Source organism: Scylla paramamosain, chromosome 10 (genome assembly GCF_035594125.1).
Source record: "Scylla paramamosain isolate STU-SP2022 chromosome 10, ASM3559412v1, whole genome shotgun sequence".
Lineage (NCBI taxonomy): Eukaryota > Metazoa > Arthropoda > Malacostraca > Decapoda > Portunidae > Scylla > Scylla paramamosain.
This window is the reverse complement of record NC_087160.1, coordinates 12,840,001-12,866,105: the sequence shown is the minus strand read 5'-3', so window position 1 is coordinate 12,866,105 and position 26,105 is coordinate 12,840,001. Positions and strand designations below refer to the sequence as shown.

General features: G+C 39.4%; 1 protein-coding gene across 7 annotated transcripts in view; it reads right to left on the bottom strand.

The window, feature by feature from the left end:
• The window catches only part of LOC135104242 (serine-rich adhesin for platelets-like), a 181,132-nt gene that overhangs the window by 41,970 nt on the left and 113,057 nt on the right, over nt 1-26,105 (bottom strand). For all 7 annotated transcript variants that reach the window (XM_064011411.1, XM_064011416.1, XM_064011413.1 and 4 more), the window contains exons 14-15: nt 8,633-8,757; nt 6,944-7,068 (exon numbers count right to left, since the gene is read on the bottom strand). In XM_064011411.1, coding sequence (XP_063867481.1) covers nt 6,944-7,068; nt 8,633-8,757 — 250 coding nt within the window. The remainder of the gene's footprint in view (nt 1-6,943; nt 7,069-8,632; nt 8,758-26,105) is intronic.

Below are 26,105 nucleotides of genomic sequence, written 5' to 3'. Positions count from 1 at the left end.
AGAGAGAGAGAGAGAGAGAGAGAGAGAGAGAGAGAGAGAGAGAGAGAGAGAGAGAGAGAGAGAGAGAGAGAGAGAGAGAGAATATGATTACCGCAGGGAAATGGGAGATCTTAAACTCCATCCAGTTACGGTTTTTTATTGCATCTTACTTCAATAAAAATAATAATAAAGAATAAATACATGTAATTAAGACAAAAAAAAAAAAAAGAGTACAAAGTAAAGATTACCACAACTTAAGGAAGGAGGTGCTGCAGTCTTTTCAGCTGCATCTCCTTCCCCTAAAAAAAATAAGAAATAACTAAGCACATGTATTAAATGAATAAACAAGAGAGAGAATGAATAGGATTCCCACTACTTGAGAAAAGGAAGTGCAAAGTTCAGTCAGGATTTACTACGTTATTATCCTTTTCCTCTTTCCCTTCCTTCTACAGCTTTATCAACACAATTACCTCTTCCTGCTCTACCTTTTCCTACTCACTTCCTAGTTACGTCCTGTAACGGTGTCACATAATTAATAATGATATGTATTGTATTTATAATTATTTGCCCAGTTAGCAATATAAGTGTATGTATACACGTATGTAACGTATGTATAAGTGTAGGTAATGGCTGTTGGCGGATAAATGTGGGACGGACATGATTACGCCACTCTACGTCACACACACACACACACACCATGGAACTTTACACACACACACACCATGGAACTTTCCATAGTCCTTTTATTTATTTATTTTTTATTTATTTTTTTTTTTTACGTCTAGTTTTCCCTAGTCTGTTAGGGCTGAGACGGTGCCTCCTGATGAAGGACTTTTGGATTTGGCATTTGGGAACCGTTTACCCCGAGTGGATGCCCTTCCTACCCTCGGACCGTAGCCAGGATTCGAACCCGTGCGCCTGATGACCACTTGGCCCCCAAAGCGCGCGCGGTGCCACTGTACCACGGCGGCTCCCTTCCATAGTCCTTTTATTGCCATCAATAAATAATCGGTAGTACCTACAATACATTATCTAAGTAGTCTCCATAGTTAATCTCACTCTAATATATTTTGGCATGCTATAACTAGTTTTCTCTTGCCTTATTTATGTAATTAGAAAGCTATAATTATGAATATATTCATGTATTGTGAGTGCGGTCAACCCTCCCATATTTTTGCTGTCAGCATTTTTCTAAGGCGCTAAGCGTCCCTCGAGCCGGCTCTAATGTCAAAGGTGAACGTATAAAACTATGTATATTTAAATATATATACAGAGTTCAGGGAGAAGGGTGTGACGTGTAAGGGACAACGGATGTCCTCTGCGTGGTACAGCGTTACACCCTGGCAATAGACTGCCGGAGGCTCCGGCAGTCTATTGCCAGGATGTAACGCTGTACCACGTAGAGGACATCCGTTGTCCCTTACACGTCACACACTTCTCCCTGAACTCTGTATATATATCTAAATATACATATTTTTATACGCTCACCTTTGACATTCACCTGAAAACCACAAAAAAAAAAAAAACTTACCTCGAGTGACTTACCTACAACATAAAGGGTAAGAAACTAATTAATAGTGTCCAGGGGTAACTAATAATTTAACTCCACTGGAACAATACAATATTATCCTCCTCCTCCTCCTCCTCCTTCTACAGTTTTATCAGAACAATTATCTCCTCTACCTGCTCCTCTTCCTAATCCCGTTCACTCACATACACCTGTAATCGACCGTAATTAACCTGAAATAGACTCATCTGCATTATCAACTTCCACGCAAGCAATTAGTCCGCCTCTCCACACCTCCAATTACCTGGCGTGTGCTCATTCCCACACCTGTCCTCTAACTAGTTGCGTCTGCCGGGCTGATTAGACATCGGGAATTGCTGTTATTATTATCCTGAGTCTCGTTATTAGTATTTGTAATCTGCATAAGTAGTAGTGCTAGTGTTGTTGTTGTTGTTGTTGTTATTGTTGGTGGGGGTGGTGGTAATGGTGATGGTGATGGTGATGGTGTTTGTGGTGGTGGTAGTGGTGGTGGTGATTGAGAGAGTTCTAGTGGTAGTCGGTGCTAGTAGTAGTAGTAGTAGTAGTAGTAGTAGTAGTAGTAGTAGTAGTAGTAGTAGTAGTAGTAGTAGTAACAGCAGCAGCATAAGTAGCAAGAGATTAACAGGAAGAAAAGTAAGACTAAGAGTCACAGAAACAACTCTTAAAGCAACATTTGAAGCGTCCGCCAACCACACCGCATTCGTAAATCCATGCGAGCAAATCCTACATATACATGCACATATAGACATAAACAACACCAATGGATGATAAATAACGAAACAAATGGCCTACAGCTCCATTCAACTGAATGAAATTTGGAACGCGACTTATAGGGCTGCCAACGACAACAGAGAGAGAGAGAGAGAGAGAGAGAGAGAGAGAGAGAGAGAGAGAGAGAGAGAGAGAGAGAGAGAGAGAGAGAGAGAGAGAGAGAGAGAGAGAGAGAGAGAGAGAGCGTGCGTGCGTGCGTGCGTGTGTGTGTGTGTGTGTGTGTGTGTGTGTGTGTGTGTGTGTGTGTGTGTGTGTGTGTGTGTGTGTGTGTGTGTGTGTGTGGGTGTGCGTGTGTGTGTGGGTGTGCGTGTGTGTGTGGGTGTGCGTGTGCGTGTGTGTGTGTTCCATGTAAGGGTTGGAAGTAATGGCAGGGAAGGGAATAACTGGTAGTGATCTTGGAAGGCGATAATTAGGGACCATACCTATAAAGGATACTTAGTAATTTGATCCATTTACACTTAGTATCGTCCGGGAGCACTTAGCTGTGCAGGGTACTTAAGTACTACCTTCAGAAACGCTGAGTGCTCGCTCAACAAAGTGCTCCTGGGATAAATTAAGTGCTGGATATCGGTATGAAAAGAAGCGGAGTGTAAAATATATAGCTATTAAAATGAAAGAAATTCCACTGAAAGCACATAGAAAGTTAAGTTTAGCGTAATAACAATGTAAAAGAAAAGAAATACGAATTTTAGAGATAAGAAATAGACCGAAATGTGCAGTTTGAAACGATTTTTTTTTTTTTTTCTGGCTTGTACCTCAACGGTTTGTTTACATTAATCAGCTATCTTAGCAGGCAGCATGGAAGCACTTCCCAGCAGTACTCCCAAACGGACTCCTAATTGGTCCAAAGACGAGGTTGCCTTTCTTCTCGACTAAGTTAAGGAATGAAAAGACATAATTAAAGAAAAATTTGGGCCAAACCTAACAGTGCAAGACAAGAGAAGGGCATGGGTTGAGATTGACACTGTCCTCAACTCAGCATTCCCCCTGGTTCTAAGGTCGCGAGATAAAAAAAAAAAAAAAAAAAAAAGTGGCAGAACCTTCTTTGTAAGGGCAAACAAGGCCTTGCAACAACGTAAAGGAAGCAATGCCAGACATATAAAATAGATTTTTTCATTCATTGGGGCATTAAACACCCCTGATATGTGTGCTTGTGCATTTTTTTTTTATTCTAATATGTGTACCATCTATGGCTCCCACCACTCCAGGGAAGCCACCAACTGCCATGAAGTCAGCTTGTTTTCGCTGAATATCACCTAGACTGGTTGGGAATTTTATAAATCTTCTCACGAAGGCTGGTGTTACAAGGACATCCAAAGTCTGTCCTATCACTTGACTAATGGTTTGCTGGGATGAGCCAAGGTCACTGCAGAGCTGCATTTTCCCAGTAGCCAAATACCGCAGTGTTGTGGCCACCTTCATTTCCACACTTACTGCCTTGCTCCTGTTGGTCTTGGGAGCGATGGCATTGCTCACCATATCTAACACTTGTAATATCCCCTCACGATCCAGTTTGTGCATTTTTACGAGTTCAGAGTCTTCATACACATTTAAAATGTCTTTTCTAGGTCTATAAATCATTGGCCTCCGTCTCCTCTCTCCTTGCTGTGGTAAATAATTAAGACACCTCATCCACAATACTTAACTTCATTGTCTGCTAAGTGTACTTGGGCAAAGTGTTTTGGAAGGTAGGACTTAAGCATTCTGATAATACTTAAGTGTAAGATTTGAAAATTTCGTCTGCCAAGTGTACTTAACAGTACTAAGTATTCTTCGTAGGTAAGGCCCCAGAAGCCGGAACTGCACATCATTAATGAACCGCAACCTGGAAGCGGCAAGGCCGACGGGCAGGTGTTGTGTATGAGTTTTCGATGTATCATTTACCTTGCATTACTATTTATTGAAAGCGGTACACCAGAAGAAAAAGAGACAAAGAGGTGGATTAATACTAAAAGAATTAATGTAGAAGCACGAAAACAATGAAAATGTAATCTCGACAGTACGAATAAGTATAAATAGAGGCAGAACATAAGATTGTGTTCCAACCATTGAAAATAAATATAAACAGAGAGGCACAGAAATATATATATATATATATATATATATATATATATATATATATATATATATATATATATATATATATATATATATATATATATATATATATATATGCACGATAATAAAAATAAATGTGCGTAAGTAGAGGTACAAAAAATAACAATATAATTACATCTAATATTACAAAAGAAAAATCGAGATGTACCCTCAGCACTAAAAAAAAAAAAAAAAAAAAAAAAAAAAAAACGCTACTGACTAAAAAATCTACTGTATTTCTTCCGCTACATTATTTTCTGTGTTTCGTTTTATTTTGGAGGAATAAAATGGCGTGATGGGTTTCGAGTGAGACTGTTTTTGGTGAGCACGAAGTCTGGTGAAGGTAAATGCTGCCAGGGGAGAATGTAATGAGATGATGAGAAAATGATGAGCCAAGTGTCTTGCACGTCACTGTGGAGGAGGAAGAGGACAATATGAAGAAAGATTGCATAAGCACGATGGAAAAGAGGAAAAGATGTTATGCACAATGGGGAAGAAGAAAAAGAAGAGGAAGAAGATAAATAATTACGATAATAATAATAATAATAATAATAATAATAATAATAATAATAATAATAATAATAATAATAATAATAATAATAGTAATAATAATAAAAATAATAATAACAAAAACAGCAACAACAATAACAACAACAACAACAACAACAACAACAACAACAACAACAACAACAACAACGACGACGACGAGAAATAATTATAATAATAATAATGAGAGAGAGAGAGAGAGAGAGAGAGAGAGAGAGAGAGAGAGAGAGAGAGAGAGAGAGAGAGAGAGAGAGAGAGAGAGAGAGAGCATAAACTACAAAAAAAAAAAAAAAATGAAGAACAACAACGAACAAGCAAATTTTCAAGAGAAGGAGGACAAGCAGCAGCAGGTGACGTGTTGAGGTAATCAGAAGCCATCGGAAGTAACAATTAGAGACGAAATATTTCTACCACACGACCAATTAACCTAAAACTGTCTTCACTTTGCCACATAAGCACTTCGCCTTTCTCCACTGACCTTATTCTTTCTAATCTCGCTCTTCCTTATTTTCCTTACTCAACAAACACATTATTTCCTAACATTTTCTTTACTCTTTTTTCATTCTCCTCACTTTCACCTTCATCATTTTCCTTATTCACTATTCTTTTCACTTCTTATTTTCTTTTCCCTCTTCACAATCCTTCCATTCATATTTTTTTCTATCACTCCCTAAAATTCACCATCTTTACTCTTTCCTTCTCATTCTCATCAGTCTGTCACCCTTTAAAAAATCCATCCTCTTCACTGATCATCTTTTCACTTTTCTCAGCATCCTTTCCCTCCTAACAGAACCATCTATTTCACTTCATTACACTCTCATTTCTCTTGCCTTCTCCTCTCCCCATCTCTTTCCCCTTCCATTTATCTCCTCAATTCTTTACCCATCCCTCCATTTCCTAATACCAATCATCTTTACTTCCCATCATCCTCCTACTCGCACTCCTATTCCTTTCCCTTCATTTCCTAAAATCATTCCAATTTACTCCCTCTCTTGCTCCCCCTCCCCCACCTCCACACTCCTTCCCTAAAATACCCTCGGTGTACACCTGCGCATACATATAGTTAATAAAAAAGTAAATAAAAACTAATCCCTCAGTCAAAACTCTCGAAATTTAAGAACATAAAAAAAAATGCACTAAAAATAAAAAACAATATACATTTTTTTAAAAGGGATGAAAACGCAATTTATATTCATGGAGTTCTTTCGTTCTTGTTCTCATTTTTTTTTCCCCAACTATGTTTTTATCTATTGATTTATTGCTCATTCCTTACCAACACGTGTTTCTCCTTTGTTTCGTTCTTCCTTTTTTGCCTGACTCATTTCGTTCTGCCTTCCTAATTATCGCTTTCTTTAATGAATGTGTGCGCCGCCCGCGGCGACTCGCGACTCAGACGGATGGATGGATGGATGGATGGATGAGAGAGAGAGAGAGAGAGAGAGAGAGAGAGAGAGAGAGAGAGAGAGAGAGAGAGAGAGAGAGAGAGAGAGAGAGAGAGAGAGAGAGAGAGAGAGAGAGAGGAAAAAAGAAAAAGAAAAAGAAAAGGCAAACTAAGTCTTTACACTTTATAAAAAAAAATTGCGGATGAAAAGAAAGAAAAAAAAACAAGAAGAAAAAGAAGACAGAAAGAAAAAGTCTATACAATTCATACAAAAAACTGAGGAAGAAAGAAGACAAAAAAGGACAAGAAAAGAAAATGAAAGAAGGAAAGGGAGGAATAAATTAAAAAGGAAAAAAAAAAAATGAAGCCAGGGAGGAACCAAAAGCCAACCAAAAGCCATGCAAAAACCTCCTTCTCCTTCACATTCTCCTCCTTCTATTTGCACTCCATCATACTTAACGTCTTTTAATCCCTCTCTTTCTCCCTGCCTGAATGTCTATCCACCCAACCCCTTTCCTCCTCCTCTCCTAGCAAGAACACGTTCACACTATTTCTCTACATCTTACCTCTCACTTAAAAAAAAAAAAAACACATTTCCCTCAAACCACACTCCAAGCACTTACAGGTCATTGGAGTGTTCAATAAGAAGATGAACAGCCTCGTCCTGCGGGTGCACCTCCTCCTCCATGATGCTGCAAACCTCCTCAAAGCTGCGGTCAGTCAGTCCCACGCCGTTCCACTCGAGCACCTGTTGGGGAGGAGGATAAAGAGGAAGTGTAACATATCCCGAGTTGTGATCGCTTTAGTGTCAATGAAATGTACGTGCGATTCAAACATGACAAATTTTTTTAGCTGATTAAATTCAGTTTGGTATTTGGTAAGGTCCATTGATCTATATATTTATTGGTCTGTCTACTCGTCTGTCTATCTACCTATCTATCTATCTATTTATCTATATGTATGTTTTTCATGTGTTTGCTTACTGGAATTCAGGAGCTCATTATCTTATCAAGTTATCTATTAACCTGTTCGTATCTATTTGCTGTCTATCTATTTATCCTACAGACTTATCTTCCATGTAAGTCATAAATCATCAAACTCACCATCACTGTTTCTAGATCATCTTATTAAATTATCAACAAATACAATGGCACACAATTTTAGTACAAAAAAATATAAAGCCTCGTGTGAGCATGAAAACATAACGCGTTTCCATAACAACCTCAAAACTAAACTGCTCCTCACATTTACAAGGTTCACATTATCTGGAGGAAAAAAGGTGTGCGTAGTGTATCTTTTTCTTGTCAATAAGCCGAGCAAATTCACTGTCGGAATCCTGCACAGATAAAAAATAAACTGTAGAGTATAAGCCGAGCACTGCCTCCGTGTTCTGCGTGTGAAGTAAATTAAATAAAAGACTTTGGGGGAAAATGCAAAGTGGTTCATGCAAGGCAGAAAATAGAACTTCATTATTGGCTGCTGGAAATATTTCTTATAGAGTATTTGTTACCAAAGTAAAAAAAAATGTGATGTGATATGATACAGGAACTAATTATTTGAGCATCAACTCTAGAAAATGCGAAACATAAGAAAAAATAAATAAATAAACAAGGAAAAAAATCGCAAACTAGTACTCAAAAAAACATTACTGAAATTAATACGTAAAATAATGAAAAACTGAAACACGAATATAAAATAAAAAAAATAAACCACAACACAATTTTACCATCAAATACTCGTAATAGCAGAAAAAAAGGTTTATCAGTAGAGATATGAATGAAAATAAATCGCGGCATCAAACAAGATCCGCCCACCACACCCATCAGCAAGGCGAGGCAGCAGTGGGCGTTATTCCCTGTCTTTATTCAGTTCACACCCACATGTTGTCCCGGACAGAGAGAGAAAATACATGATGAACCAAAGCATAAACAATTACCCACAGTACAACAAAGATTTATACACTGGAAGTGGAAAAAGAAAATTGCTGTAGATTTCTTAAAAACTTGAGAGAGAGAGAGAGAGAGAGAGAGAGAGAGAGAGAGAGAGAGAGAGAGAGAGAGAGAGAGAGAGAGAGAGAGAGAGAGAGAGAGAGAGAGAGAGAGAGAGAGAGAGAGAGAGAGAGTAGTAGTAGTAGTAGTAGTAGTAGTAGTAGTAGTAGTAGTAGTAGTAGTAGTAGTAGTAGTAGTACTAGAGAGAGAGAGAGAGAGAGAGAGAGAGAGAGAGAGAGAGAGAGAGAGAGAGAGAGAGAGAGAGAGAGAGAGAGAGAGAGAGTAGAGAGTAGTAGTAGTAGTAGTAGTAAACAACACTCCTACCTTGTCCCCTTGCACGACCCCCGCCGCCTCCGCTGGGCCTCCGGGTACCGTCCACACTACGTAGGCAAAAAGATGACCATCGGGACCCACCTTGCCGCCCACCACTCGCATGCCCAGACCGCGCGCTGCAAGAGAGAGAGAGAGAGAGAGAGAGAGAGAGAGAGAGAGAGAGAGAGAGAGAGAGAGAGAGAGAGAGAGAGAGAGAGAGAGAGAGAGAGAGATAATTAGAAACAGGAATGTATGACTAATAAGTATTTAAGCGTCGCAGCAACGAAATCATAGGGCGCTGAAAGGAAGAGAAAGAAGGTTACACTACTAAAAAAAGACACACACACACACACACACACACACACACACACACACACACACACACACACACACACACACACACACCACACGCTGGAAGTAATCATGAGAGGGTTGTGTTGCTTTGGGTTTATATTTTTCTGTACGTATTTTTTCTAATAATTTTCTCTTTTATCTTTTCTTTCTTTCTTTCTTTCTTCCTTCCTCTTCTTTACACCTTTACACCTGTGAGATTATTTTCAAGAGCGACACATTCCTGTTGTCTTACAATATTTATGAAAAGAAAGAAAAATGAAAGCAGCAGCAGCAGCAGCAGCGACTCATTCCTGCTGTCTTACAATACTAATGAAAAGAAATAGAATCATATAAATTCTTATGAAAATAAATATAGATATGAAAAGGTACAGGAATGATTTTTATCAACAATTCTTCAATTCTTGAAATTGTGCAATAGATTAAAAAAAAGAAAAAAAAACTAATAATAAGAGTAAAAAAATGAATAAATATGAAGGGTTTCTAATAATGGAAGAAAGAATTATATATATATATATATATATATATATATATATATATATATATATATATATATATATATATATATATTATATATATATATATATATATATAGCAGTTAGCAGTTAGCATGAATATATATATATATATATATATATATATATATATATATATATATATATATATATTATATATATATATATATATATATATATATATATATATATATATATATATATATATATATATATATATATATATGAGATTTTTATAATGAACCAAACATGACGTACGAATTCTGACAAAAACGAAACAACAAATAAATGCAGGAAAACAGAAAAAAGAAGGATTATTGTTATTATTATTATTTTTTTATGTAGGAAGGACACTGGCCAAGGGCAACAAAAATCTAATAAAAAAAAATGCCCACTGAAATGCCAGTCCCATAAAAGGGTCAAAGCAGTGGTCAAAAACTGATGAATAAGTGTCTTGAAACCTCCCTCTTGAAGGAATTCAAGTCATAGGAAGGTGGGAAATACAGAAGCAGGCAGGGAGTTCCAGAGTTTACCAGAGAAAGGGATGAATGATTGAGAATACTGGTTAACTCTTGCGTTAGAGAGGTGGACAGAATAGGGGTGAGAGAAAGAAGAGTCTTGTGCAGCGAGGCCGTGGAAGGAGGGGAGGCATGCAGTTAACAAGATCAGAAGAGCAGTTAGCATGAAAATAGCGGTAGAAGACAGCTAGATATGCAACACTGCGGCGGTGAGAGAGAGGCTGAAGACAGTCAGTTAGAGGAGAGGAGTTGATGAGACGAAAAGCTTTTGATTCCACCCTGTCTAGAAGAGCAGTATGAGTGGAACCCCCCCAGACATGTGAAGCATACTCCATACATGGACGGAAAAGGCCTTGTACAGAGTTAGCAGCTAGGGTGGTGAGAAAAACTGGCGGAGACGTCTCAGAACACCTAACTTCATAGAAGCTGTTTTAGCTAGAGATGAGATGTGAAGTTTCCAGTTCAGATTATAAGTAAAGGACAGACCGAGGATGTTCAGTGTAGAAGAGGGGGACAGTTGAGTTTCATTGAAGAAGAGGGGATAGTTGTCTGGAAGGTTGTGTCGAGTTGATAGATGGAGGAATTGAGTTTTTGAGATATAGAACAATACCAAGTTTGCTCTGCCCCAATCAGAAATTTTAGAAAGATCAGAAGTCAGGCGTTCTGTGGCTTCCCTGTGTGATATGTTTACCTCCTGAAGGGTTGGACGTCTATGAAAAGACGTGGAAAAGTGCAGGGTTGTATCATCAGCGTAGGAGTGGATAGGACAAGAAGTTTGGTTTAGAAGATCATTAATGAATAATAAGAAGAGAGTAGGTGACAGGACAGAACCCTGAGGAACACCACTGTTAATAGATTTAGGAGAAGAACAGTGACCGTCTACCATAGCAGCAATAGAACGGGTCAGAAAAGAAAACTTGAGATGAAGTTACAGAGAGAAGGATAGAAACCGTAGGAGGGTAGTTTGGAAATCAAACCTTTGTGCCAGACTCTATCAAAAGCTTTTGATATGTCCAAGGCAACAGAAAAAGTTTCACCAAAATCTCTAAAAGAGGATGACCAAGACTCAGTAAGGAAAGCCAGAAGATCACCAGTAGAGCGGCCTTGACAGAACCCATACTGGCGATCAGATAGAAGGTTGTGAAGTGATAGATGTTTAAGAATCTTCCTGTTGAGGATAGATTAAAAAACTTTAGATAGGCAGGAAATTAAAGCAATAGAACGGTAGTTTGAGGGATTAGAACGGTCACCCCTTTTTAGGAACAGGTTGAATGTAGGCAAACTTCCAGCAAGAAGGAAAGGTAGATGTTGACAGACAGAGCTGAAAAAGTTTGACTAGGCAAGGTGCAAGCACGTAGGCACAGTTTCGGAGAACAATAGGAGGGACCCCCTCAGGTCCATAAGCCTTCCGAGGGTTTAGGCCAGCGAGGGCATGGAAAACATCATTGCGAAGAATTTTAATAGGTGGCATGAAGTAGTCAGAGGGTGGAGGAGAGGGAGGAACAAGCCCAGAATCGTCCAAGGTAGAGTTTTTAGCAAAGGTTTGAGCAAAGAGTTCAGCTTTAGAAATAGATGTGATAGCAGTGGTGCCATCTAGTTGAAATAGAAGAGGTAAAGAAGAAGAAGCAAAGTTATTGGAGATATTTTTGGCTAGATGCCAGAAATCACGAGGGGAGTTAAATCTTGAAAGGTTTTGACATTTTCTGTTAATGAAGGAGTTTTTGGCTAGTTGGAGAACAGACTTGGCATGGTTCCGGGCAGAAATATAAAGTGCATGAGATTCTGGTGATGGAAGGCTTAAGTACCTTTTGTGGGCCACCTCTCTATCATGTATAGCACGAGAACAAGCTGTGTTAAACCAGGGTTTAGAAGGTTTAGGACGAGAAAAAGAGTGAGGAATGTACACCTCCATGCCAGACACTATCACCTCTGTTATGCGCTCAGCACACAAAGACGGGTCTCTGACACGGAAGCAGTAGTCATTCCAAGGAAAATCAGCAAAATACCTCCTCAGGTCCCCTCAACTAGCAGAGGCAAAACGCCAGAGGCACCTTCGCTTAGGGGGATCCTGAGGAGGGATTGGAGCGATAGGACAAGATAAAGATATGAGATTGTGATCGGAGGAGCCCAACGGAAAAGAAAGGGTGACAGCATATGCAGAAGGATTAGAGGTCAGGAAAAGATCAAGAATGTTGGGCGTATCTCCAAGACGGTCAGGAATACGAGTAGGGTGTTGCACCAGTTGCTCTAGGTCATGGAGGATAGCAAAGTTGTAGGCTAGTTCACCAGGATGGGAGTCCCCAGATGGGGACTCCGAGGCTGGTGTAGGAGTCGCCATGATGATTTTAAAATTTTTGAGTGAAGGGTGTGTGCGTTATTAGGTGCTTGTAGTTTTGTGTGGAGGAAGAGAGTTGTCTTTAGAGGGCAGGCTGTGACTGCCCCCTTGTGTTGTGAGACACAAAGGGAAACGTTCAGTGAGGTCACAGCTGGGTTTAATGATAAGTTCACAGCACCCCCCGAACAGTGCTTTAGACCTCACTGGGAGTATTATTATTATTATTATTATTATTATTATTATTATTATTATTATAATCATTAGTATCACTACTGTTAATACAATGTTACATTATCATGGTTGCATTAGTATTTCGTATGCTCTCTCTCTCTCTCTCTCTCTCTCTCTCTCTCTCTCTCTCTCTCTCTCTCTCTCTCTCTCTCTCTCTCTCTCTCCTCTCTCTCTCTCATTATGAAATCCGTACTCCTCGGCACTGGAGCAATACAGACAATGAACGCTTCTGTACACTTTCCACACACACTCGCGCCATATTAAATGCGTATTAAAGGAAATAGCTTATATCACCTCGCCTCCACACTTGCTAATGCCCGCGTCGTGCTTTGTTATTAACTATATCTGTCTATTTGGTTATCTATCTATCTATCTATCTATCTGTCTGTCTGTCTGTCTGTCTATCTGTTTGTCTATCTATTTATCTATCTATTTATCTATCTATGTCTGTCTGTCTGTCTGACTGCCTGTCTGTGTCTGTCTGTCGGTCTGTCTGTCTGTCTGTCTATGTATGTATGTATGTATGTACGTACGTATGTATGTATGTACGTATGTATGTACTTATCTATCTATCCATCCATCTATCTACCTATCTATCTATCTACCTATATATCTATTGACATACATATTCATTTAGTTTTCAATTAACTTACATCTATCTATCTATTTTTTTTTTGTCAATCTATACCTCTATCTATCTACTTATCTATCTATATACCTACCTATCTATCTATCTATTTATCTGTCTACTGGTCTCTACCTAGCTATCTCTTTGTTTTTTTTAAGTTGCTCCATTGTGAACACTGTCCTGTGGTGTGGATGTCTGCTGCCGACTCCTATTTCAAATTCCCAAATCGTGCTTTTCAACTAAGTCAAGCTCTCTCTCTCTCTCTCTCTCTCTCTCTCTCCTCTCTCTCTCTCTCTCTCTCTCTCTCTCTCTGACTTTGATTTGGACATCGAATATCATAAGGTTACTGGTGTTCTTTCACTGTTTTATAAAATGATACACAATACTTTTATTCTCTTCGCTGTTTTTTTTTTTTTTTTTTTTGCCAGGCTTACATCATCAAGACAGAATTACTATGGCATTTGAAACTGATCGATGCCCTACGTCTCAAATTTTCAGATGCTTCTTCCCATCAACTTGCCATCTTTCGAATAGTTTGCCATTGGGTACTGTAACTTCACTAACTACTGACAAGTTTAGATAACCCCCAATGTTAGGTTGCGGTTACAGTTTCATTTTATTCTTCGTTTTTAATTCTTATATATATATATATATATATATATATATATATATATATATATATATATATATATATATATATATATATATATATATATATATATATATATATATATATTTTTTTTTTCAGTTGTTTTGACCCGCATGGATACTTGGAGGCATAATTTCTTTCGATTCTTCAGTGTGGCTCTTTACATGTGTTTTTATAGTAGTAGTAGTAGTAGTAGTAGTAGTAGTAGTAGTAGTAGTAGGAGTAGTAGTAGTAAATTAATCAATCATTTATAGTAGTAGTAGTAGTAGTAGTGGTAGTAGTAGTAGTAGTAATAGTAAATTAATCAATCAATCAATCAATCAATCAGTCAGTCAGTCAATCAATATATCTATCTACCTATCTAACCATCTATCCTTTCATCCATCTATTTATCTCCCAAAGTACCCAAACACCAATCCATCTACACATACCCTCCTACTCTGAAAATCTAATCACATACACATCCAATCTAAACACACTTCATCTTATCGACTTAACTAACATACCATCGCCGTGTCGACGTGCCTACCTATATATTTACCAGCTGCTCTTTCATCACCTCGCAGGCCATCAGTGAAAATGGAAGCGTCCTGCAACCATTCTTGCAAAACACCCCCGCGCAAAACCATAAAACAAATTGGCTGAATATTACTTCTCTTTGTTAATTCACGGAGACAGCTCACAAGGGAGGAAAGCAAGGGAACGAATGGAGGAAGAAAGACACAAGGAGAGAGAGTAGGGAGGGGAGTGGGAGAGAGCGTGGAGGAAGAAAGGAAAGAGGGAAAGATAAAGGGAGGAAAGTGAGTAGGGAGAGGAAAGAAAGGAGAAGAAAGGAAGAAAAAGAGAAGGATGAGGAAGGGGAGAGGGTATGGAGAAGGAAAGGAAGAAGGGAAGGATAAAAGGAGGGAAGACAGCAGAAAAAGGAAAGAGAAAAGAAAAGAGGGAAAGAAAGGAAAAGGGAGAGAAAGGCGAGAGGGAGGGAAGGAAGATAGGAAGGAGGTAAGAATGAAAGGAGGAAAGGGAGCAGAGAAGAGAAAGTAAAAGAAAAAGGAGGGAAGGAAAGGAGGTACAGAATGGCGAGAGGATGTGGAGAAAGATAGGAAGAAGGGAAGGATGAAGGGAGGGAAGGATGAAGGAAGGAAAGGAACCAGGAAGATGAAAGAAGGAAGAAAGGAGGGAGGGAAAAGAGAAGGGAGGGGAAAGAGATAGGGAATGGGGGAGAGAAGGACAGATGGAAGATGAGAGGGAGCATGGAAAGAAAGACAGAGGAAAGGAGGAAGGGAAAGGAGGAGAGGAAGCGAAGAAAGCATGGAGGAGGAAAGGAAGAATGGAGGATAAAAGGAGAAAAGAAAGCACGGAAATTAAAGAAAAGATAATGAGGGAGGGAAAGAATATAACTAAGGAGAAAAATAATGAGAGGAGATAATTAAAGGAAAGAATAGAAAATCTGAAACAAACAAATTAAAAGCGCGTGTGGGAATCAAGTAAAAGGAAGAAAGAAAGGAAAGTAACAGAGGAAGGAGGCAGTTAGACCGAGTCCGGACTGAAAAATAATGCATGAAGAAAAAAAAAAGAATAAGTGAAAGGGAAGAAAGACGCTCTCAGCTGAAACTCAATGATCATGATGATGATGATGATGATGATGATGAATAGTAGCAGTAGTAGTAGTAGTAGTAGTCATAGTAATAGTAACAGTAGTAGTAGTAGTAGTAGTAGTAGTAGTAGTAGTAAGAGTAATAGTAATAGTAACAGTAGTAGTAGTAGTAGTAGTAGTAGTAGTAGTAGTAGTAGTAGTAGTAGTAGTAGTAGTAGTAGTAGTAGTAGTAGTAGTAGTAAGCTAATGAATAATAATAATAATAATAATAATAATAATAATAATAATAATAATAATAATGATAATAATAATAATAATGATAAAACTAATATCAATAAAGTATAAGAATTTAATATTTTAATAGCAAATGCCACGTTGTAACGAGTCAGACCAAAGTGTAATGTAATGTAATATAATCTCTCTCTCTCTCTCTCTCTCTCTCTCTCTCTCTCTCTCTCTCTCTCTCTCTCTCTCTCTCTCTCTCTCTCTCTCTCTCTCTCTCTCGATTACAAAAAAATAAAAATAAAATTAAAAATAAAAATATTTATGTATTAGTTTAATTTTGATCCTGTACACTTTCAATTTGACTATATGGCATATGTAAGATTCATGAGTATCACATATGCTTTAGTATTTACACACCCTTAGGTATTTATTCAGGTACATGCAATATGTAAGTAGGTGTATAGTTGATTAGCGGAATGTTGGTGAAAGTCAGGCCTAATTTCTGACCGTTACCATGCACCAAATACTTCCACAATACACCACCACCACCACCACCACCAACGACAACAACAACAACAAACTACTCCTACAATAGTAATAATAATGATGATGATGATGATAATAATAATAATAATAATAATAATAATAATAATAATAATAATAATAATAATAATAATAACAACGACAACAGCAACAATAATACGATAAATTCACAAAAACCAAGACTAACCAAAATAATCCGGCAGCGAATCCAACAAAAGTGTGTGTGTGTGTGTGTGTGTGTGTTTGTGTGTGCGCGCAGACGACGCCCACACCTCCGCGCGTCACGAGGCTACAGGGTTAACACAATTGGGAAGGGGAGGCTGAGGGAAGATTAACAGGCGGGGCGCGTGAAACTAATATACCCTAATCATGTCTAATTTAATGCCATCCCTTGCGGCTCAACCTTGCATAACCTAATCCCAACAATGTATGCGACTATTGCTGCTGTTGACTACTACCATCACTACTACCACTATTATTACTACTGGTCCTGTTACAATTTCTACTACTGTAACTGTTACCGCCACTCCTCCTCATCACCATCACCATCATCAGTGTATATATGCCTTTTCTAATCGTATCCAATCATCTTTCTCGGCTGTAATGGTTATTGGAGGGGTGTTTGGATGCCATGGCTGGGAGAGTTAAGGCAATACCACTCCATGCTGGCTTTGGGTGTCTTGGCGAGGGACACTGTGGGCTTCATAAGTATGTTTACATCTGATTAGTTTAGTTCCATTGGTCATTAGAATACGTAAGACTTTTCACCACATGACCCTACCTGACTTTAATATAATTGAACGTAATCTATGTAATTTAACAATCTAATGTAACCCAGTCTAATCTAACACAATCTATTCTATATTAATCTAACCTATTATGTCTTATAGTGTGTTATCCTATACTATTCAAATTTCAACTAATTTAACTCAGCATAACGTAACCTATCCTAATCTTACCATACCCAGCTTAACCCAACCTAATCTTACCTAACCTAATCTAAACTAACATAACCAAAACTAACTTTATCTAATTCAACCTAACGTATTATTTTCAATCCTATCTTACCCTAACGTAACCTAACTAACAGACACAAAATCAAATGAAACTAAAAGAAACGAAACCTAATCTGACTATCTTATCCAAAAATTATAAAGAGGACTAACACTGTTAACAGACACTAATTTATCCTTTGATCATTCAATATTTTTCTTCCTTAAAGATATATGCACTAAATTTTCGCATCGATAGAAAAAACAACAGAAAAGTCTTCCATGAATAAGAAATCAAATTAAACTAACAGCATTACAAATTTATAAGAAGCAAATGTTATTCTTTTTATACATTTTTATGGTGAATTTCGCTGGATAGAAGCAGTCTGGGAGGGTTGGAAATGGGTTAAGTAAGCAACCTCGATCGTGAATCCTTTCCCTATTTCTATACCTCCTCCTCCTCATCGTCTTCAGTCTCCCTGCAGTGTTCCTCCTCCTCCTCCTCCTCCTCCTTTTCCTCCTCCTCCTCTTCCTCCACTTCTGGTGCTTCTCATCTTACTTTCTTTTCATTCTGTTCCAGTTATATTTCCTCTTACTCACCCACCTCTCCCTTCCTCAGAAGCTTTCAACCCTTTTCCCTTCCCTTTTCCCCCTTCCCTTTCCCCTCCTACCACGCTTAAGGTCCAAGTAAAATAACCACTATCACCCCCATTCTCTCCCCCAGTACTCAATGTCTCTCATTACGGAGTCTCCCACGCCTTTACTATCAATTTCATACAGTACCTCCAGCCCCACAGCCTTCAGGTGATTCCCACATCCCACCATATCTCACAGCATCGTAACACCCTTTCCGCCTCCTCCTCTACCTCCTCAGCTATATTTTTTCCTTTTTCCTTCTACTACACGTCTTTTTCCTTCTCAAGCGCTTCCTTCTTTCTTTTACTCTTCCTTCTCCTCCTTCTCTTCATTTACCCTCTTTTTACCAGCTTTCTTTAATTTATCTTACTATTCATTTTAATCTCCTCCTCCTCCTACTCCTTCTGATCTTCGTTTCCTTCTTTTCCATCAGCTTTTCCCTCTTTTCTTCAACTTTCTATATTTTACTCCTCCTCCTCCTCCTCCTCCTCCTCGTCTTCCTTTTCTTTTCTCCTCCATTTCTCCCATCATTTTATTTCTCCTTTTTCTCTCCTACTATACTTTTTGTTTCCTCCTCCTTCCACTTTTCCACCTTTATTTTTTACCAAATCCCACCGTAACCTGCTACTTTTTCTTACTCATTCTATTATTTTTGTTTCATTTCTTCCCCTCGTTCATATCCTCGTCTCCTCTTATTCTGGACCTAACATCCTCTCCTAACACTTCATAAAATAATCGTAAGTTTTCATCCTTTGCCACTGAATCCAAAATAGCTCTCTCTCTCTCTCTCTCTCTCTCTCTCTCTCTCTCTCTCTCTCTCTCTCTCTCTCTCTCTCTCTCTCTCTCCACACACTTGAGATCCTTGAAGCGAAATAAATGGGTCTTTTTTCACAGTTTATTTCAAGTTAATATTTTCTCTTCGGGGAACGTCAACAAAGACTCAATGCAGAAGCCTCAACTTTCACTTATTTCCAGTCATCGAGCGTAATTTACGGCGGAAAAAAATACAATCCAATTAAGCAAATTGGCAAAAAGCTTGTTCACGGCGGAGGTTAACGATTCTCCATCCTCTCCCTTTTCCCACCACTACTATCTCTCTCTCTCTCTCTCTCTCTCTCTCTCTCTCTCTCTCTCTCTCTCTCTCTCTCTCTCTCTCTCTCTCTCTCTCTCTCTCTCTCTCTCTCTCTCTGGTTTTCCACCGTTTACCTTCATCCCGTTTCCGCTTTACTCTCCTCTATACACTTCTCATTTACTTTGTTTTCTCTCCTTATTATGACATAATTTCTTCAACTTCCCTCTTTCATATTTCTTTCCTCCTCCTCTTCCTCTTTACTCATCTCCTTATCATCATTTTTCTTTCCTTCTTCTCTTCTTATCTTCCTATCATTCCTAGCATTGAGTTTCAAAACATGTTTATCCCTCACCCCCTTTCACCCTCATCTTTTACATGCTTCCACCTTTTCCTTTTTCCTTTTCCTCCACCTCCCATCTCATTTAGTTCTGTCTCTTTAATTTCTTATTTTCTCCTCCATTCACATTTTTCTTCTTTCCTTAACATTCCTCCTTTATTCTCTCTCTCTCTCTCTCTCTCTCTCTCTCTCTCTCTCTCTCTCTCTCTCTCTCTCTCTCTCTCTCTCTCTCTCTCTCTCTCTCTCTCTCTCTCTCATTTTATAAAGTTTCCTCATCTTTCTCTTTTCTCTCTATAAACTCCCTCCCTCCTCCCCTCACCTTTCCGCCTCCTTTCCCATATCCTCCCCTCTATATCTCACTTACGTAATCCTACTTTCTCTCCCCCTTACATTCAGCTTGACATCTCTTTCCTCCATTTTTTTTCCTTCCCTTCGCCTCACCCTCACCTGTTTGTAATAAAAGTAATTTTTCCCTGGTCTTCATATTCATGCATTTCATTTTTTTTTTCTCTTTTGTTTTGTTTCTGTTCTATTAATTAAGTGTTTTGGTTTGATGCAAATACTAGTATGATTTTTTAGTAAAAGAAAAGGAAAGAAATGTACATTTTTTTCTTAACTGCATGAGCAAAACAAAACAGACAAAATACTTAGAACAACAACAACAACAACAACAACAACAACTACTACTACTACTACTACTACTACTACTACTACTACTACTACTACTTCTACTACTACTACTACTACTACTGCTACTACTACCGATGGTGGTATTTCAACACTACCACGACATTTCCGAACACTATCAACAGCACACACACACACACACACACACACACACACCTCTTACACGAGAGGAGAAACTGTTGGCTTGAGGCATTTAAGAGCGAGGCAAAGAGGGGTGACGGAAGGAGGGAAGGAGGGGAAAACAAGAAAGAGAGGGAGAGGGAGGGGGAGAGGGAGAGGGAGAAAGGAAGGAGCGAGGGACGGGCTGAGGGACGGAAGGAGCGGTATGGCTAGAGGTAGAGAGGGAAGAACCGGTAGCTTCCCACCTGGCCAGGCTGGGTTAAAGGTGTGTGGCGTACCTGAAAGGCTGCCGTTTCCCACCCCACAACATGACCAAGTGAAGGGAGAGGGGGATTTAGACAGAAAAAAAAAAAAAAAGGCGGGGAAGGGGGAAAGGTAGGGAAAGGGAAAAAAGATGAAGGGTTTGCGGCAAGGTGAAGGTAAGGATAGTTGGGAGAGGTTGGGAGAGGCAAAGAGAAGGTTGGTCAGAGGCTTTGGACTGGCAGTGGGTGGGTGGGGCAAGGCCGGTGGTGAGAGAGTAGCAAGGCAGTTCCGTAAGGCAGGGCAGGGCGTGGCTGTGTGTGTGTGTGTGTGTGTGTGTGTGTGTGTGTGTGTGTGTGTGTGTGTGTGTGGTGAGAGGGAAAAATGACGGGTGTTGTTGGCTGCGCCTGGAATAGGAATAGGAAGCTGACGTTGAGGAGGAGGAGGAGGAGGAGGAGGAGGAGGACCAAGAAGAAGAAGAAGAAGAAGAAGGAGAAGAAGAAGAAGAAGAAGAAGAAGAAGAAGAAGAAGAAGAAGAAGAAGAAGAAGAAGAAGAAGAAGAAGAAGAAGAAGAAAAGGAGGAGGAGGAGGAAGAAGAGGAAGAGGAAGAGGAAAAGGAGGAGGAGGAAGAGGAGGAGGAGGAGGAGGAGGAGGAATATTAAGTATATTAAGTATATTAAGAAGAAAGAATATTAACAGTAATGATGATAATAATAAAAATAATAATAATAATAACAATAATAATAACAATAATAATAATAATAATAATAATAATAATAATAATAATAATAATAAGAAGAAGAAGAAGAAGAAGAAGAAGAAGAAGAAGAAGAAGAAGAAGAAGAAGAAGAAGAAGAAAGAAGAAAAGAAGAAGAAGAAGAAGAAGAAGAGATGATGATGATGAAGGGATCAATAACAACAACAACCATAACAACAACAACAACAATGCCATAAACAAGAAAGGAAAACAAAACACATCATCGCCTTGGCTACGATGCTGATGATCTTGTGTGCCTGCTTAGTGTACAGCAAATTCACAAGGACAAGAATAAAAAAGCGACCTAAGAGAGAGAGAGAGAGAGAGAGAGAGAGAGAGAGAGAGAGAGAGAGAGAGAGAGAGAGAGAGAGAGAGAGAGAGAGAGAGAGAGAGAGAGAGAGCAAAGAAGGAAAAAAAACAGTATAGAAGGAACAGGATAAGAAACAGGAAGATAACGAGGAGCAGGAGGAGAAAGAAGAAAGGAAAAGTGGGATTAACAGCCAGGAGAAGGGTCGTTAGGTATCGCATTGGAGATAAGAAAAAAAAAAAAAAAAAGAGGAGGAGGAGGAGAAGGAGGAGGAGGAGGAATACAAAGGAAAGCCAAACAGCAACAGACCTTTTGGTCCTTGCAAGGCTGTTTGGTAACTACTTCTAACTAGCTACAGGGAAGAGAGACAGGACAGCATAGCAGAAGGCTCCTCCCCACCCACCACTCCCTCCAGCTTGCGCTGGCATGGAAATAGTTGGGAAAAGTACCATGCAGTATGGAAAAACTGACATAGAATTTTCATAGGAAAGGATGAAAGGAAGTTCTACTATTCACCCTACGGTGAACTCTATACGCCTATCTGAAAGTTAATGCAATTTATATTAAAACTGGTGTCTGTAAATAAGAGTTTATTAGTGAATTTAGTAATTATTCGGACAAGAAGAGAGCTTGTTGGGGATTTGTTTTTAAATATTTGTCTATTTTATTTTTGAATGATTCAATAGTATTGCTGTTCACAATTTCTGCAGGAAGTTTATTCCATATATTTACTATGCGACTAAAGAAAAAATGTTTGGCCTCGTGGGATTTAAAACGTTTGGGTATAATCTTGAATCCATTATTTCTTGTTAGGTTAGAATGATCAATGGTAAAATATTTATGTGCATCAATGTTACTATATCCTTTGAAAATTTTGAACACTTCAATTAGGTCTCCTCTTATCCTGCGCTTTGTTAAACTAAATAGGTTTAGTTTTTCCAGTCGTTCCTCATACGGCTTATTGTGCAATCTTGGAATCATCTTTGTGACTCTGCGCTGTATCTTTTCTAGTTTTTCAATGTCTTTTTTTGTAATATGGTGACCAGAACTGTACACAGTATTCTAGATGAGGGCGCACCAGTGAGTTATATAAGGCAAGTATAACCTTTTCTGATTTAAATTCAAAGGTTCTTCCAATGAACCCTACTAATTTATTTGCCGTCTTTACTGTTTCTGTGCAGTGTTGACTCGGCTTTAGGTCGTTTGACATAACGACACCAAAATCTTTTCTTTATCGATGCTTGACAGTGGCATGTTATTCATTACATATCTCGCCTGAACATTGTTGCTTCCAATATGTAGAATTTTACACATTTCTATATTGAATCTCATCTGCCATTTTTCTGCCCAGCTTGTTAGTTTATTGAGGTCACACTGCAGTTCCTGCCATTGTGACACAGACGTTACTCTACTTGTTATTTTGGTGTCGTCTGCAAATTTACTTATTTCGCAATTTATTCCTTCATCAATATCATTAATGTACATTATAAAGAGTACTGATCCTAATACAGAGCCTTGAGGAACGCCGCTATTTACCTTTTGCCACTCTGACTCTTTTCCATTTATCACAACACGCTGTTTTCTGTCAAAGCCAGTCTCTCAGCCATTTCAGGGTGTTTCCGGCAATGCCGTGAGCTTTTACTTTACTGATGAGTCTCTTATGGGGAACAGTGTTGAAAGCTTTCTGGAAATCAAGGTAGATAATATCAACAGCTTTTGTCTCGTCATAAGAGTTAAATACTTCATAAAAGAAGTCTAGTAAGTTCGTTAAGTAGGAACGCTTGGTTCTGAAACCGTGTTGCGAATCCTTTATGATTTTATTTTCTTCTAAATATTTAACAATTTTATCTCTGATTATTGTTTCCATCAGCTTGCACACTACTGAAATGAGACTGATCGGTCTGTAATTGGCTAGGAGAGATTTATTTCCTTTTTTTTAAAGACTGGCATGACATTTGCAAGTTTCCATTCGTGGGGAACTTTACCCGCTAGTAAAGTTTTATTGAATAAAATTGTAAGCGGTTTCACGAGCTCATTTCTTGCTTCTTTAAGAAACCTGGGTGATATCTTGTCTGGCCCGGGTGTTTTGTTTACGTTCATGCTCTTCTGCTCTGGAGGTCGATAGACGAGACCTAATGTTATTTTACGAGATTTATTTTCTAACTGGATGAAAGTGACGTCTATATTAGCAATGGCTGGGGTTTGGAGTAAACGAGGATGAAGATTACTTTTTACTTAAAACATAACACCGCCTCCCGCACGGTGAGTTCTCTCGCAGCTAAAAATGGTGTAGCCAGGGAGTGCGTACTCAGCTAAGTAATCCCTACTTGATGAATTTATCCACGTTTCCGTGACGCCTATGATGTCGTAGTCTTCAAGATAAATAAGAGCTTGCAGCTCATTTAATTTATTTCGTAAACTACGGGCATTGAAGTAACAAGCTCTGATCTTGTCTGAACCTGTGGATGAAATAATTACGTTAGTGTTTACGACGCTGGTCCTGTTGCTGGCGCCCGCGCGTTTTTTGATCTGTGGAGACAAACTTTTTCATGGATTAATCTGCCCATCCTGGCTGCTCCCACAGCGTTCAGATGAAGGCCGTCTCTCTGGAAGAGTCTGTGTTCATTATAAAAATCGTTCCACATGTTGAGATACTCCACGTTTTCCTGTTGGCAGAGAATCTTTAATCTGTTATTTATACTGAACGCAATGTTGTAGAACCTTGCGTTCGCGTTGATCCTAGAGAGAATACCTGAAATTATAATATTATTTGATTCATTCTTGTATTTGCGAATCATTTCCTTGTATTTCGCCATCAGTTCTTCTGATCGGTTCCGCTGGACGTCATTTGTGCCTGCGTGGATAACATAGTGTTAGCAGAGACGTCCTTGGTCGTGTCCTCGATGGCAGCAGTGATGTCCCCTAGGGAGGATCCATGAAAAACCTCCTCCTGCGAGACGGGACTCTTCCACAAAATTCCACCAGCTGTTCTCGGACGATCGAATCTCCCACAAGCCTGGTCTCTTCCGGTTTATCTATCTGTTCAGTCAGGATAGAAAAACGGTTATATGTCGTGGTGGGGAGGTGAATGCGGCGCGTGTATTGTCTTGATCCATTCCTGACCAGGGTGAAGGCTGCGACCTGTGAGAGGGAGGGATCAGGTGAGGTGACAGGCGAGGCAAGAGAGATTTGCGGGATGGCGGAGCGTCGCTGCGTGGCAGGGGTCAGCAGCTGTTGTCTCGTGTCCGTGCCCGCGCCCACGCCCACGTTTGCTGTGATGAATTCCTGTAGAGAGTCAAAACTGTTTTTTAATTCGGTATACCTTCTGTTTCCTTCTGCCACTGCTTCTTCAAGGTGTGATCGCGTGTCACACAGTCTGCAAACAGGCCTTGAGAAGTAGTCACTGAAGTACTGCTTGGTGAACCTCCCGCTGCAATCTCTGCAAGATTTTAAATCAGAAGGCATTTTTAATATAGTAGTATAGAATGTGAAGGCTACGACAGTTGGAGTGACGGAAATTTAAAAGTAATTAAGGGATTAGCGGTCAAGGGGCGCTGCGTACTAATCCGGTCTCTAGGGAGGCGATTATCTCACAACAGGACAATTTGAAAATAGAGAAAGAAAAGTACCCAAGCTACAAGCACAAAGACAATAAAAGTACTACTAGAAACAGACGAACAGGGGAAAACAGACGGAGACCTAGCACTGATATCTAACAAGTGTATCACTGTGTTTGCGTCAAGAAGTGTTGTGTAATTTGTATGGAGTCTGAGCTGTACAGGAAAACAGAACAGAACAGAACAGAAACAGGTAAAACAAAATAAACTTAGCGACTGGTTTAACGATATGGGCTGCTGGTCCTGCGTAGGTCAGGTCACAACGCGTCTGCTCCACACAAGCGGAAGGGCACGACTGAGAGAGAGAGAGAGAGAGAGAGAGAGAGAGAGAGAGAGAGAGAGAGAGAGAGAGAGAGAGAGAGAGAGAGAGAGACAGCACATGACATTCAAACACATCCCTACTAAACCCGCGCACACACGATCGTTCACAATAACGCACAAAAAGTTTATTCTAAGCCGCCACTGGTCCCAGATTCAACTTTTTATCCGTCGTCCAAATAAAAGCGAATAGCCACTCGGGGCTGAAGAGTGAACGCCAATATTGGGCCGTTCATTAGAGGCTGAACGGCACTACTGCTGCTGCTCTATAAATGAAAGTGAGGTCGGAAGGGAGGGAAGGAGGGACAGAGGGAGGGTGAATGGAGGGGTGTATAAACCTACTTACTCTGGGATATACTCAGGAAGCTGCGAGTTCAGTGTTTGGCCAGAGAATTAAGGTACTGTGTGTGTGTGTGTGTGTGTGTGTGTGTGTGTGTGTGTGTGTGTGTGTGTGTGTGTGTGTGTGTGTGTGTGTGTGTGTGTGTGTGTAAAAACACGTATTTGCTCTTCTAAGTATACACAATGTATTAAAGTTGCATGCATGGTTTTAATATGTAAATGAGAAGTTACATGCGTTCGTTAAGTGTGCGAGTACTAATTAAGAGGTAAGGGTCGCATATAATCATATATAAATTTATCTAAAATACTCATATACGTACAAAATTATTGAATGTGTATGTTTGTGTGTGTGTGTGTGTGTGTGTGTGTGTGTGTGTGTGTGTGTGTATGTGTGTGTGTGTGTGTGTGTGTGTGTGTGTGTGTGTGTGTGTGTGTGTGTGTGTGTGTGTGTGTGTGTGTGTGTGTGTGTGTGTG